Here is a 13,080-nt window from a genome sequence, read left to right as displayed (position 1 = left end):
GACATGGTAATCTATCAATGCACAGCCCAAACCACTGGACCGATCGGGCTGAAATGCATGCAGGTAGATGTTATGACGAAGGCATCCGCTAAGAAAGGATTTTGATAAATTCTAACCCCAAAGGGTTAAAATAGGGGATGAAAGTTTGTATATAATAATACTTCTTATCGCGAGCGAAGCCGCGGGCAAAAGCTCGTCAGTAATAAAAAAAAATAATCCATACTAATATTTAATATTATATGCGAAAGTGTGTCAGTCTGTCTACGCCCAAACCGGTGAACCGAATCTGCTGAAAGGTATGGAGATATTTTGAGTCCCGAGAAAGGACATAAGATGCTTTTTATCCCGGATTTTTTTTCCCACACGTAAACGAGTTTTAGCGTAAAGGCGTTGCGGAGTTGTTTTATAATTCCCTTTAAATTCATGTCTAAAGAGTTACTTATAGAAAAACACGCATCCCCAACTCATTATCAAGTTCTATACCTTACTTAATTCTGAACCCTCGACCGCAGACCACATTCAATCGTTCGGAACCCCGACCTCAGACGGGTCTTCAGATCCGAATCCGACGGTGGTTTTAATCCAAGTACTTTTTACATCTATTTGTGACAATCACTGTGGTTTAGAGGCACGTACAAAATATTTTTATATATAAATAAATCATGCCTTAAAATAGTGATTTTATAGTAAAACGAGCTTTTGCCCGCGGCTTTGCTCGCGTTAAGAAGTATTATTATATACAAACTTTCATCCCCTATTTGAACCCCTTAGGGTTGGAATTTATCAAAATCCTTTCTTAGCGGATGCCTACGTCATAACATCTACCTGCATGCCAAATTTCAGCCCGATCCGTCCAGTGGTTTGGGCTGTGCGTTGATAGATCACTATGTCAATCAGTCAGTCACTTTTGAGTTTTATATATATAGACTAGCGACCCGCCCTGGCGTCGCACGGGTATAAAATATATAGCCACTGAAAAAATGATTAAAATCGATAGCCTATGATCCTTCACGTGCTCTACTTCTTACCTGTGCCAAATAACATAAAAATTGCTCCAGTAGTTCGCGGGATAAGCCCTTTCAAAAAATTTCCCCCGTTTTATCCACATTCTCCTATTAGTCTTAACGTAATAAAATATAGCCTATAGCCTTTCTCAATAAATGGGCTATCTAACACTCAACATTTTTTTCAATTCGGACCAGTAGTTCCTGAGATTAGCGCGTTCAAGTTAGCCCTTTCAAATAATTTTCCCCGTTTTTTCCACATTTTCCTCTATTTCTTCGCTCCTATTAGTCTTAGCGTGATAAAATGTAGCCTGTAGCCTTTCTCGATAAATTGGCTATCTAACACTGAAAGAATCATCAAAATCCGTTTCGTAGTTTTAAAGAATAAAGGGAACAAAGGGACATGAGGGAAAAAAGCGACTTTGTTTTATAATATGTATAGATACAGATACAAATAGTGATTAATGATTATAAATAGGGTTTGTTTTAGGCGTTGTAACTATTAGCTTTCATTATTGCTTAGATGCTTACAGGGATAACTAGTACTCTGCATTACATGATCGCAATCATAGATGTTGCGGAAATAATTCAAGACTATAATGATTTGCTGCATACACATAATATTTGAAACACTAAGGGCCTGTTTCACCTTTCCTCCACCACTTAACTTGACATATAGAGTATGGAGGATCTGTCAAAAAAGTTGTGGATAGCCTATTCGGTACTTTATCAGGACGTGGTGAAACAGGCCCTAAGGGTGGGTTGCACCAGAGTCGTTGTTATAGTTAAGGTTAAGGTTATCGTGAAATATGGCGTCCTTTATTGATTTTAACAAGAGATTTGACCGTCCATTTGACATTTTGTTATAGTTAAAGTAAGTTGGTGCAACCCAGGTTGGGTAAGGGGATGAAAATATGAGCAAACTCGCATGCGAAAGAAACTAAACAGTTAATTACAAACATAAATCATTAGATCAATAATTCTACCCGTGGCTGATAATATTCGAGTTGTTTTCCACGTATAATCTTGACATTTCATTTATCAAAGCTAAGTACTGATTACTTATTTTAACAGTTTGCTTGTTAATGGGAGTGTTTTATAATTCCGGCTTGCAACGCACCTGCAGCTCTTCTGATGTTGCGTGTGTCCGTGGGAGATGGTAGATGCTTTCCATCAGGTGACCCGTTGGCTGGTTTGCCCCCTTATTTCATAAAAAATCCGTATTGAATATTGATTTGATACATAAAAAATTCTGTCTGTAACAGTTTGTTTGTTCATGTAAGCAACAAAACAAAATTATGCTGACTAAAAATGTTATACACTACAATAGTGAGTTTTTTTAGCGAAAAGTAATCGAAAGGAACGACACAAAAACAAAATCATGATAACGTATTTTCAGATAAAGAATATCATATTAATTGGATTAATGGATCAAAATTTTAAAAATATATAAAAAAATTGCAACTTTATCTTTTTCAAAGGATGTTAGAAATAAAAAGTCATTGTAACTTGAACTAGGTACTTGGAAATGTATGTTTCAAATTATTTTGTAAATATTTCTTTATTTTATCTGTTATTTTATATCATGCTAGCGCGTAAGTTAACTGTTCTAATTATAAAGAGGATTTTTTTGCATCGAATAGGCTTCGACAATACTGGGTTGATTTTGATGGTTATAATAGATAGACAACGGGAAAGGACAAAGGATAATTTTTATCACGGGAAAATGTATGGCAACACCTTGATACTGTTGTCATGGGCAGAGCCGCGCGCATTTTCTAGCTTATCCATACTTACATAATATTATAATCCATACTACAGTAGGGCCACGATAATCCGAACACCCAAAATATATTATACCCTGTTCGGATGACGCTTTATAGTATGTAGAAATTTTAAAGGCATTTTTGACACTAAAACAACGCTATCCATACTTCCATACTAATATTATAAATGGGAAAGTGTGTCTGTCTGTATGTCTGTTATCTCTTCACGTCCAAACCGCTGAACCGATTTTGCTGAAATTTGGTATGGGGATACTTTGAGTCCCGGGAAAGGACATAGGATACTTTTTATCCCGGAAAAATGTACGGTTCCAACGCGATAAACGAATTTTGGCGCAACGGAGTTGCGGGCGTCATGTAGTTAATAAAGATTGACGGGATTCGAACTCACAACCTAATAGAAACTTCAACCATCAAGCCAGACGGTCAATTAAGATCGTACCGATATATCGGAAACTGTAAGTGGATATTAATACAGTTAGGGCGATTGTTTAACCTGAACGCTAGGGCTTAGACTGTAGTTAATTAAATTTCAGTCTGTCTAGTATTTCAGCTATCTAGGTATTGGCAAGTGTGGAATGCCTGGGGTTATGGATTAACGTGTTTAGTGATGTGCGACAATGTGACGGTGAATTTACATAATGTAAATATATAATATAATAGATATTTATATTGTAAACATTCAAAATGTTAGTAGCAGCAGAGATCAGCCATATTATACTTATTCCTCTATGGTAGCGGTCATACATCCAAATTCATAAAATACAATATATTAACTTTTTACATGGGAATACGACAATTTCTTTGAGCGGTTAGTACGAGATGGGTAGTATATTTTCTTATTTGTGTATTAACTTCTTTCAAAGTAAATAAATCTAAAAATCTAAAGTTTCTGCATTTCATAACTCTCTACCTATAACAATAATATACAGTAACTGAAAATATGATGAACCGTTGAACTCTACAATTTACGTGTTAATAAAAATATTCATAATATTCTTAATTCAGAAACAGCACATTACATGTGACATCATAAATTTTAACCCTAAACTGCAAGGGCCGTTTGTGGACAGACGCGCGTAGTGGGGCAGGTGCAACTTGACTTACACCCCCTATACATCACGCCGTGTCTATTTGCCTACGTCCACTTAAGGTGAAATACGCTTGTTTTGGATAATGGAATAATAGTACATCTAAATAGGTAGCTTTAAGGCTTAGAGCTATCTATTTAGAGGTACTGCTTTAACATATACAGCCTAAACTCTAAGCTTTAATATAGCTAATAATAGTCCACCAGTGAAATATTGTAGTTTTTTTTATCAATTTGTCAATTTTTAAATACGTAAAAGATCTCAACAAACTCACACACTCAACAAAAACAGAATTTTAGAGCTTAGTACGATTTGAGATTAGGGAGGTATTACAATATACTTAAAAAACTTTTCCTTGCGACTGAAACTTAAAAGTACTCTAGGCTCTACACATACTTAATATGATTTAATTTCTTATTACCCTAGCTGTATCTTTTATTATTTTGTGAAAAACTTTACGCTTTTGTGTAGAAAAACACAACAAGTTGACTAGACAAAAGTTACAATATTCGGTAGGTCGTGACGCTATCGTTCGCCACGCTCCATTTAACGGTAGTAAATCAAAGGGTTGACCCGGCAGTCAACTAAAAGCCGTTATTATCAATCGCTCAACGATAGCTTTGAGGTAAATAATGAACCGTGCTCGCCGTAGGGTTAAGGGATAGACAATAGACACTTAATGAATAATTGTTTGTTTAGACAAGGCATTATCGACGTTGCTTTAGGGTTCAAATAAAAGTTTTCTTGAAAAGATAGTTGGATATTATATTCTGTAAAAAATATTTTTTGGACATTTGGTCACCAAAGAATCTGGATAAAAGTATGCGTTAGTTCAAATGTTGATATACTATATATTTATTATACGCCTCCGTGGTCCAGTGGTTATGAGCGTGGCTCTTGACTCGGATGTCGTGGGTGCGATTCCCGCGTTGGAAACTTGTGATTTCCAAGTTTGGTTAGGACAATGATAGCTGATCACCTGATTGTCTGACAAGTAAGATGATCCATGCGTCGGATGGATATGTAAAAAGTCGGTCCTGTGCCTGATCTCTCGCCAGTCGTGTCGGTCTTCCATCCCAATGGGTTATAAGAGTAAAGGAATAGAGAGCGCTCTTGTGTACTGCGCATACATTTGGGCACTATAAAATTACTCCTGCGTAACTGGCCTCAATTTCATTCAATGAAACCGGCCACCGTCACCGAAACCGGTGTGGGATTTATTATTATTATTATTTATTATAACTGAAAAATGGGTAGAAATATGACAAACAATCAGGCATCCTCAATTTTTTTTGTAGGATACGTTTTCGTTACAAAGTCATTTTCTAATACATAGTATCAAGTTTGCAAAGTTTAATGCTGTAATTTTGTAGCTATTTTCATATTAAATCGAAACTAAAAATCTTAAGATAATTTTACGCAATGGCTAGCCCTGGTTCATATTGGCATAGTCAAAGCCTTAGCCGTTATGAACGGCGCATAGTTTTGATATTGAGTTATGCAGACGACAGATTACCTATCGATCTCTTCTTGCCTGTTCAGAATTTTTGGAATATCGACTTTGTTCTAGGTAGTTTTATGAACCAAATTCTTGTATCAATGTAATTGAAAAAATGCGGTGTTAATTTAATACAAACCATGTAACAATTTTTGTAGAGTCTATTATGTCATTTAAACTAGAGAAACCCATAAGCAATAGTTTGTTACTTATAAATTATAATTAAGCGAATGTGTATGTTTGTTAGTTCTTACATTTATACCACAATCGACTAAGATTGGAGAAGTATATTAAGTGGAGTTGTGGAAATATCTATCATTAAATATAATATTTTGATTAAAGAAAAGTATGTAATGCAAGTTGCAACTAAGATAATATTATGTATTATCAAGTTACAGATTAGGCGAAAGACAAAATGGTCTTACAGTTTTATCTTGACGCACTCCGCTGGGCAAAGTAGTAAAGTTTTGTTTAACAGTGCCACGGAAATTTTATTAACATCCTTGTCCGCTGTAAATTGTAAATCCTGAAATAACTCATCTAGATAAGTATTCCAGATGATGAAACTTAGCCAAGTTTTTAGATTGTGAGATTAATCGTTTGTTTTAAGTTACTCGAGAGATCTGTGGGTAATAACTATACCGAAATAATTGCATTGGAACAAAAGAGAAGGGCTGATTATCTTCTTGATCAACCAGGATCTCATTCTTTTTGATCCGGCTCGAAGGACCAGACAATATTGTGGAATGCATAAACAAAACTATACCGTAGACAATATTGTCTAATAGGATATTTGTTACTCCTTAAAGCAAAAACTGCGAAGCAGATTTTGATAATTTCTTTCTTTATGTCTGTGGCGAATTTTAATAAAATTAATTCAGTAACTGTAGTTTCAGATTCTAAACGAACAAAGTTTTCCTCTTAATTTGAGTATCTTATATATAAAATTCTCGTGTCACAATGTTAGGCCGCGTACTCCTCCGAAACGGATTTAATGATTTTCACCAAATTTTATATGCATATTCAGTGGGACTGAGAATCGGCTACTGGGTACTTATTATTATTGATAAGTGCATTTGTTGAATAAATAATAGTAAATTATTACAACTCGAGACTGACGACGACCATTGTTTTTGCGACGGGATAGCGATGGACGTTGCTATGGTAACATACTTATTTAGTCACTTCAATAAAATAGGGCGAAATAGGTACTTTATATTTAAATGGCAAAGCAACGTTTGCCGGGACGCGTATTTACAAAGGCTATACTATTTGAGTCACGTTTCAGACTCTAATAGATGAGCTTTTGTATATGCATATTACTCGACAATACCTATTCTATCTCAGCAAAAAAATTGACTTAAGTGGATTAGCTTTGCTTTGATATTTTCAAAGAAAATGCACGGACAAAACCTAGTACTGTAATAATACGTATAAACGTATTCACCGAAATAGATAAGCTTTTGTCGACATAATTATCAAACATTACGTACGAACAAAACCTAGTCGAGTGGAGGCTCACCGCCATACTTGTTTATCGCGATCGCGATTGGTCGGTATATTCACTGAAATACATAAGCTTTTATCGACATATTTTCAAACATTACGTACGAACAAAACCTAGTCGGGTAAGGGCTCACCACCATTATACTTGTTTATCGCGAACGCGATTGGTCGGCTTTAAGACCTCACAATATAAGTATTATTATAGAAAAAAATCAAGCAAGTGCTAAAAAACATTAAAGTAACTTCATTGAACATTATTTAGGATTAGGCTGTATATCTGTCTATCTTTCATCTTATGTTTTGTTGTGTAATGTTATGTGCCATACTAATAAATAACACTGACTGTTACGAACACATAGTTCGTAACAGTCAGTAAATTGTAAAAATACTACCTAAGCTAATCAGAAATTTGATAAAAATTATTATATTCTTTGCGTTTTGTATTTTATATTAGAGGTACCTACGCCAGAATAAATATCATAGTTTTATTATTATTTCTACTCTCAACAAGTGTGTAGTGTGTAGATACCTGTTTGTTACCTATTAAAAGTTCGTTTGTTAATTTATTTTAGTTTTTTTTGTCACTCAAATCTAGAATAGAAACGAGTAATTTAATTATTTTAACATTCAAATAATAATAATTTCCATGTAACTATCCACCTATTTTTAAAGCTAACAATGACGATTTATATACCATATCGGTATCAAATTGAATAGCATTAAATGCTATTCAATTTGATACCGATATGGCAATTGCAGCAACAAATTTTGTTGCAATGTTAGAAAGAATTTAGCTAACAAAGTCTAGGCGATTTCGATCATTTTCAGTACTATAATAGATTAGGGTTTCGTTAAGTTTTTGTCAAACAAAAGCTAAGCCAGTCTAGTTTGCGCTTTCACTCTAATGTTTTTGTAAATACGCTGCCGGGACAGCTAGTAGAAGTATAAATACTTAGCTTTTTAGATAAACTAATATTAGAATCTACAATCTAGTAATAGTTGTGTGGGTCTAAAATATTTATATCCCGAGGCGATCCGCAGCCGACCGTTATGAGGTCATCGACAGGATCAGATATTCCAGTTTCATATAAAAATGAAATAGAAATGATGTTATGACGGGAATTCTAAACGACGTACCTATAGGCTCTGTAAGGTTGAGGTTTTATTGCTTAAAATAATATGATTTGAAGGATTTTTTATACTTTATATAATGTAAATAAAGTATAAAGATAATAACGATGTATAATTTTTGTGACAATTAAATGTTATTTAAAAATGTGTCGATGAATTTGGATATCTAATACGAAGACTCTTTCCTGACGATAAACTACTTTATGATGATTGATGACACGAATAAAATAAAGACAGCTGCTGATAAAACAATCCAAGTAATAATAGTTATTAATAATGTAGTAGATTATTATAGCGCTACTTATTTAGTAATCTGTGATTATAGACATTTTTTTTTCCATGAAATAAGGGGGCAAACGAGCAAACGGGTAACCTGATGGAAAGCAACTTCCGTCGCCCATGGACACTCGCAGCATCAGAAGAGCTGCAGGTGCGTTGCTGGCCTTTTAAGAGGGAATAGGATAATAGGGGAGGGTAGGGATGGGAAGGGAAGGGAAAAGGGGAGGATAGGGAAGGGAATTGGGCCTCGGGTAAACTCACTCACTCGGCGAAACACAGCGCAAGTTTCACGCCGGTTTTCTGTGAGAACGTGGTATTTCTCCGGTCGAGCCGGCCCATTCGTGCCGAAGCATGGCTCTCCCACATATAAAATACATATAGTTATAGATACAGAAACTTCAAATACCAAAAGGAATTAAGGGGAGGTTATTCCTAAATTAGCAGGCCGATGTCTGTCAGTGCGAATATCGACGTAAATGACATTAAAATAACATTCATATCAGCGCGCCTTGTACAGTGGCGGTTACGACGCTCGCCGCGTCCATGATAGGGCGAAATAAGAGAAAAAACCTTTTTACTTAGATAAAAAATAGTATAACTAAACATGTATCCGTACATTTCCCTGTAAAATTTTAATAGTAATCGAACTATCCAAATTATTTTTTGATTGAGTCCCTGTAAGTCTTATAAAACTGAAAATGTTTTTAAAATCGAGGTTGTTTCGGAAATTTTTTTTATCGAGTAAAATTATCTGTATTGTGTTTCTAACCGTAAAAGTCACTAGTTAAAAGATGTATCTATACATGTATATATTTTTCAGTTTTTTTTAATAACGCTTTCTTTAAAAATTACTCATTCTAGAAACGTGAATTTGGAATAACCTAGCCTTAAAGATAAATTGAGAACGTTAAATAAACGCTAACAAAGTTTGGATGCGGCCAACGAGACTGAATAATTTAGAATGTTTAACGGACGAGGTAAAAGAAAAATCCGCTTAATTGCTTGCTCCATGTCCACCCTCCCCGAAAAAAAAAACACACGGACTGACAACAAAGTCGCACGGGAATTGTTTATTTACTTAAATACATCACAATATTGTGTAAATTTTATTAAGTGCATAACTAGTTGATGCTCGCAACTCCTTTGCACCAAAATTATTTTATCGCACGGCAACCGTAGATTTTCCGGGATAAAAACTATACCAAACTTCAGCGAAATCGGTTCAACGGTTGGGGCGTGAAGAGCTAACAGATAGACAGACACACTTTCACATTTATGACATTAAGTATGGAATATAGATGACGACTTATGTACGATTTGAAAAGTATGATTTAGGATTTTAGATTGTGGTTTAGATGTAAGTACAGTTTGTTTCTATCATACTGTCGTACTATCATTAAAGAGACAGTTTGTGAGTACATGTGTTGCTCCTTCACATAATAACTGCCAACAGAGATCTGAATTAACACATATTAGGTATGTTATTTTTAACACGAAAATGTACAATGATTTCCTATCTAATCAGGTGGACCTCATACATTTTAGTTAGGTACTGAGTACCACCTGTAGTATTCTATTAATATGAAATGTTTCTAGTATAATGTTAACGTCTAGTATATACCTAATTTGTAAAAAATTAACTATTTAATTTGATCCTTAAGTGATTAACATTATTAACACTCAAGCAAACACACTTTGGACAATTGATAATATTTAAAAACATAATATTATCTCTAGTATGCGACTTGTGTAAGCAAGACCGGTACATTAATTAAATCATGTAAATCGACGCTGAGAGGAAAGTTGTGTAGAACATCGAATTTGCAATTAATGGTTCAAATCGCGTTTGGTGGAAAACAAAAAGATAATTGCGAACAATTAATTTTGACTTCTTGTGAAGGGACGGGGCCCTGCCTCTATCCCATTGTTTTATTGCATGTTATTGATGATTCGATACGATTCGAACGATTCAATTTAGTATTGATCTGAATGTTGAAGTGGAATGATAACTGAAAATGTGTGTAGACGTTTGAAATTAAATAAAGGAGCACGATTGTGTGTGTTTAGAATAAGAGCTATCGACAATATTTTATGTTTTTTTCGTCGGGGCAGCTGCAGGAATCTTGTCTTTTACTGCCTGATCAATTTTTACAGTTGCTTCCTACTGCCAGACACCCTTTAAAGTAACTTTGAGGTGTTTTTTTTTTAATGAAATAAGGGGACAAACGAGCAAACGGGTCACCTGATGGAAAGCAACTTCCGTCGCCCATGGACACTCGCAGCATCAGAAGAGCTGCAGGTGCGTTGCCAGCCTTTTAAGAGGGAATAGAGTAATAGGGGAGAGTGGGCATGGGTAGGGAAGGGAATAGGGGAGGGGATTGGGCCTCCGGTAAACTCACTCAGTCGGCGAAACACAACGCAAGCACATTTTCTGTGAGAACGTGGTATTTCTCCGGTCGAGCCGGCCCATTCGTGCCGGAGCATGGCTCTCCCACCTCTATTAGGTAAGGGGTCGCATACAGAAAAACTTTCAGCTTTTATGAAATATGGAAAGTCTGGATGTCGCAGACACATTTACATTTGAGGTGATACCTGCAGAGTGCAGACAAAGCAACACTACGCTTGAATGAATCGATGCGACACATCACGGTCAAATATTCTTCGCATGAAATTGTATCAGCTAAGCTGCACAACGCGACAGCGAAGCTGCGCGACATGAACCGTCAGTGCTGTGGAACGTGAAGTGTCGCGTCCCTTTGCTGCAGCGTAATGTCGCTTAGTGCAATCTCGCCTTTAAAGATCATAGACTGAGAGCAAGTATTCGGCAGACTTAAAGGCCTGATAGACGTACGAACTTGAACACGTGCTTTACGTGGGTTTTATGTTCGCGAGCTTACTTGGCTCGCGTCGGTGACACACGAGAATCGCTGACACTGGATTACCATACCCCCAGGCTCGCGCCTTGCGGCTCTTTGCTGACACATAGGCGATTAAGATCGCCGAGCCATAAGTCCGCGTACTTACTCGCACGTCTGTCACCCCTTTTACGTGAAAATGCCAGGTATCAGTGTATTACCGTTGATGCATTGGTCACTGACTGTTCCAAACGTTTCATATTTCGTTTCAATTCAGTACACCTGGCATTAATATGAAGCATGCTACGTTGAAGTAGTAAGTCTGCCGAACACTCGCTCTTAGACTATCATCACATATGTATCAATTTTAGTACTTGCCTTGGAGCTTACTTTAGTATTTACTTGTTTTATATTGTTTCAGGCGGCACTGTGCGCAGACTACAGTGTTCCCGTGGACTGTGTGTCCGCCGGACCAGCACCCAGACCCAGCTCCTTTCATGAGATCTCTGCTCCTAAGGTATGTTCGTAAATAATAAAAAATAAAAATATCCACAGCCGAATATATAACCTCCTCGTTTTTCGGAAGTCGGTTAAAAAGCTGAATCTATATAATATATATAAAACTCAAAGGTGACTCACGGAGTACATGGTGATCTATCAACGCACAGCCCAAACCACTAGACGGATCGGACTGAAATTTGGCATGCAGGTAGATGTTATAACGTAGGCATCCGCTAAGAAAGGATTTTGATCAATTCCAACCCCAAGGGGTTAAAATAGGGCATGAAAGTTTGTATACAATAATACTTCTTAACGCGAGCGAAGCCGCGGGCAAAAGCTCGTTTTTTAATAAATTTGAAGCAAATACTATTAGAAAGTCCTACATGTATCAACGGTTTGCAAACTAACCCTTTATATTTCAAGCTTCCAGATAAATATACAGGATGTAACAAAACTAAGTGATAAATGATAATACTTTAGGGTGTGTATATATTATTTGTAGAGAGATCACTGTTTTTTTTTTTTTTTTTTATGAAATAAGGGGGCAAACGCAACTTCCGTCGCCCATGGACACTTGCAGCATCAGAAGAGCTGCAGGTGCGTTGCCGGCCTTTTAAGGGGTAATAGGGGAGGGTAGGGAAGGGAATAGGGGAGGGTACAGAAGGGAATAGGGGAGGGTACGGAAGGAAATAGGGGAGGGTAGGGAAGGGAAAAGGGTAGATTGGGCCTCCGGTAAACTCACTCACTCGGCGAAACACAGCAGAAGCGCTGTTTCACGCCGGTTTTCTGTGAGGACGTGGTATTTCTCCGGTCAAGCCGGCCCATTCGTGCCGAAGCATGGCTCTCCCACGTCAAAAGTGATAGCAGCGTTGAAAGACCAATTTTTTTTTCCCTTTTGTATAGGCAAGCGCCCCACGACTTCACGAGTTTTCCCTTACAAAAGTGAAAAAAATATATTATGAAATAAAGGGACAAACGAGTAAACGGGTCACCTGATGGAAAGCAACTACCGTCGCCCACGGACACTCGCAGCATCAGAAGAGCTGCAGGTGCGTTGTCGGCCTTTTAGGAGGAAAAAGGGTAATAGGGGAGGGCAGGGAAAGGAATAGGGGAGGGTAGGGAAGGAAATAGGAGAGGGTAGGGAAGGGAAAAGGGTAGGGGATTGGGCCTCCGGTAAACTCACTCACTCGGCGAAACACAGCGCAAGCGCTGCTCCACGCCGGTTTTCTGTGAGCCCGTGGTATTTCTCCGGTCGTGCCGGCCCATTCGTGCCGAAGCATGGCTCTCCCATGTCAAATCACTTCATTTTTGCGCCAAAAATACATTTTATCCATCCAAAAGGTAACATATTGATCATGAATATGAGACAAAGAGCGGATAGTCCTGTCCACGTAACATTAGGGGAACTACAAATTACATAATGAAACAAAC

The 13,080-nt window shown here is 37.1% G+C and overlaps 1 protein-coding gene across 1 annotated transcript in view; it reads left to right on the top strand.

Moving 5' to 3' along the window:
• LOC121734039 (serine/arginine repetitive matrix protein 1) overlaps nucleotides 1-13,080 on the top strand; it is a 225,029-nt gene that overhangs the window by 179,308 nt on the left and 32,641 nt on the right. Inside the window, exon 3 of the mRNA XM_042124441.1 lies at nucleotides 11,570-11,665. Coding sequence (XP_041980375.1) covers nucleotides 11,570-11,665 — 96 coding nt within the window. The remainder of the gene's footprint in view (nucleotides 1-11,569; nucleotides 11,666-13,080) is intronic.

This window comes from Aricia agestis, chromosome 15 (assembly GCF_905147365.1).
Source record: "Aricia agestis chromosome 15, ilAriAges1.1, whole genome shotgun sequence".
In the NCBI taxonomy this organism is placed as follows: domain Eukaryota; kingdom Metazoa; phylum Arthropoda; class Insecta; order Lepidoptera; family Lycaenidae; genus Aricia; species Aricia agestis.
The sequence above is the reverse complement of the archived record's forward strand: the minus strand, read 5'-3'. Positions and strand labels throughout refer to the sequence as shown.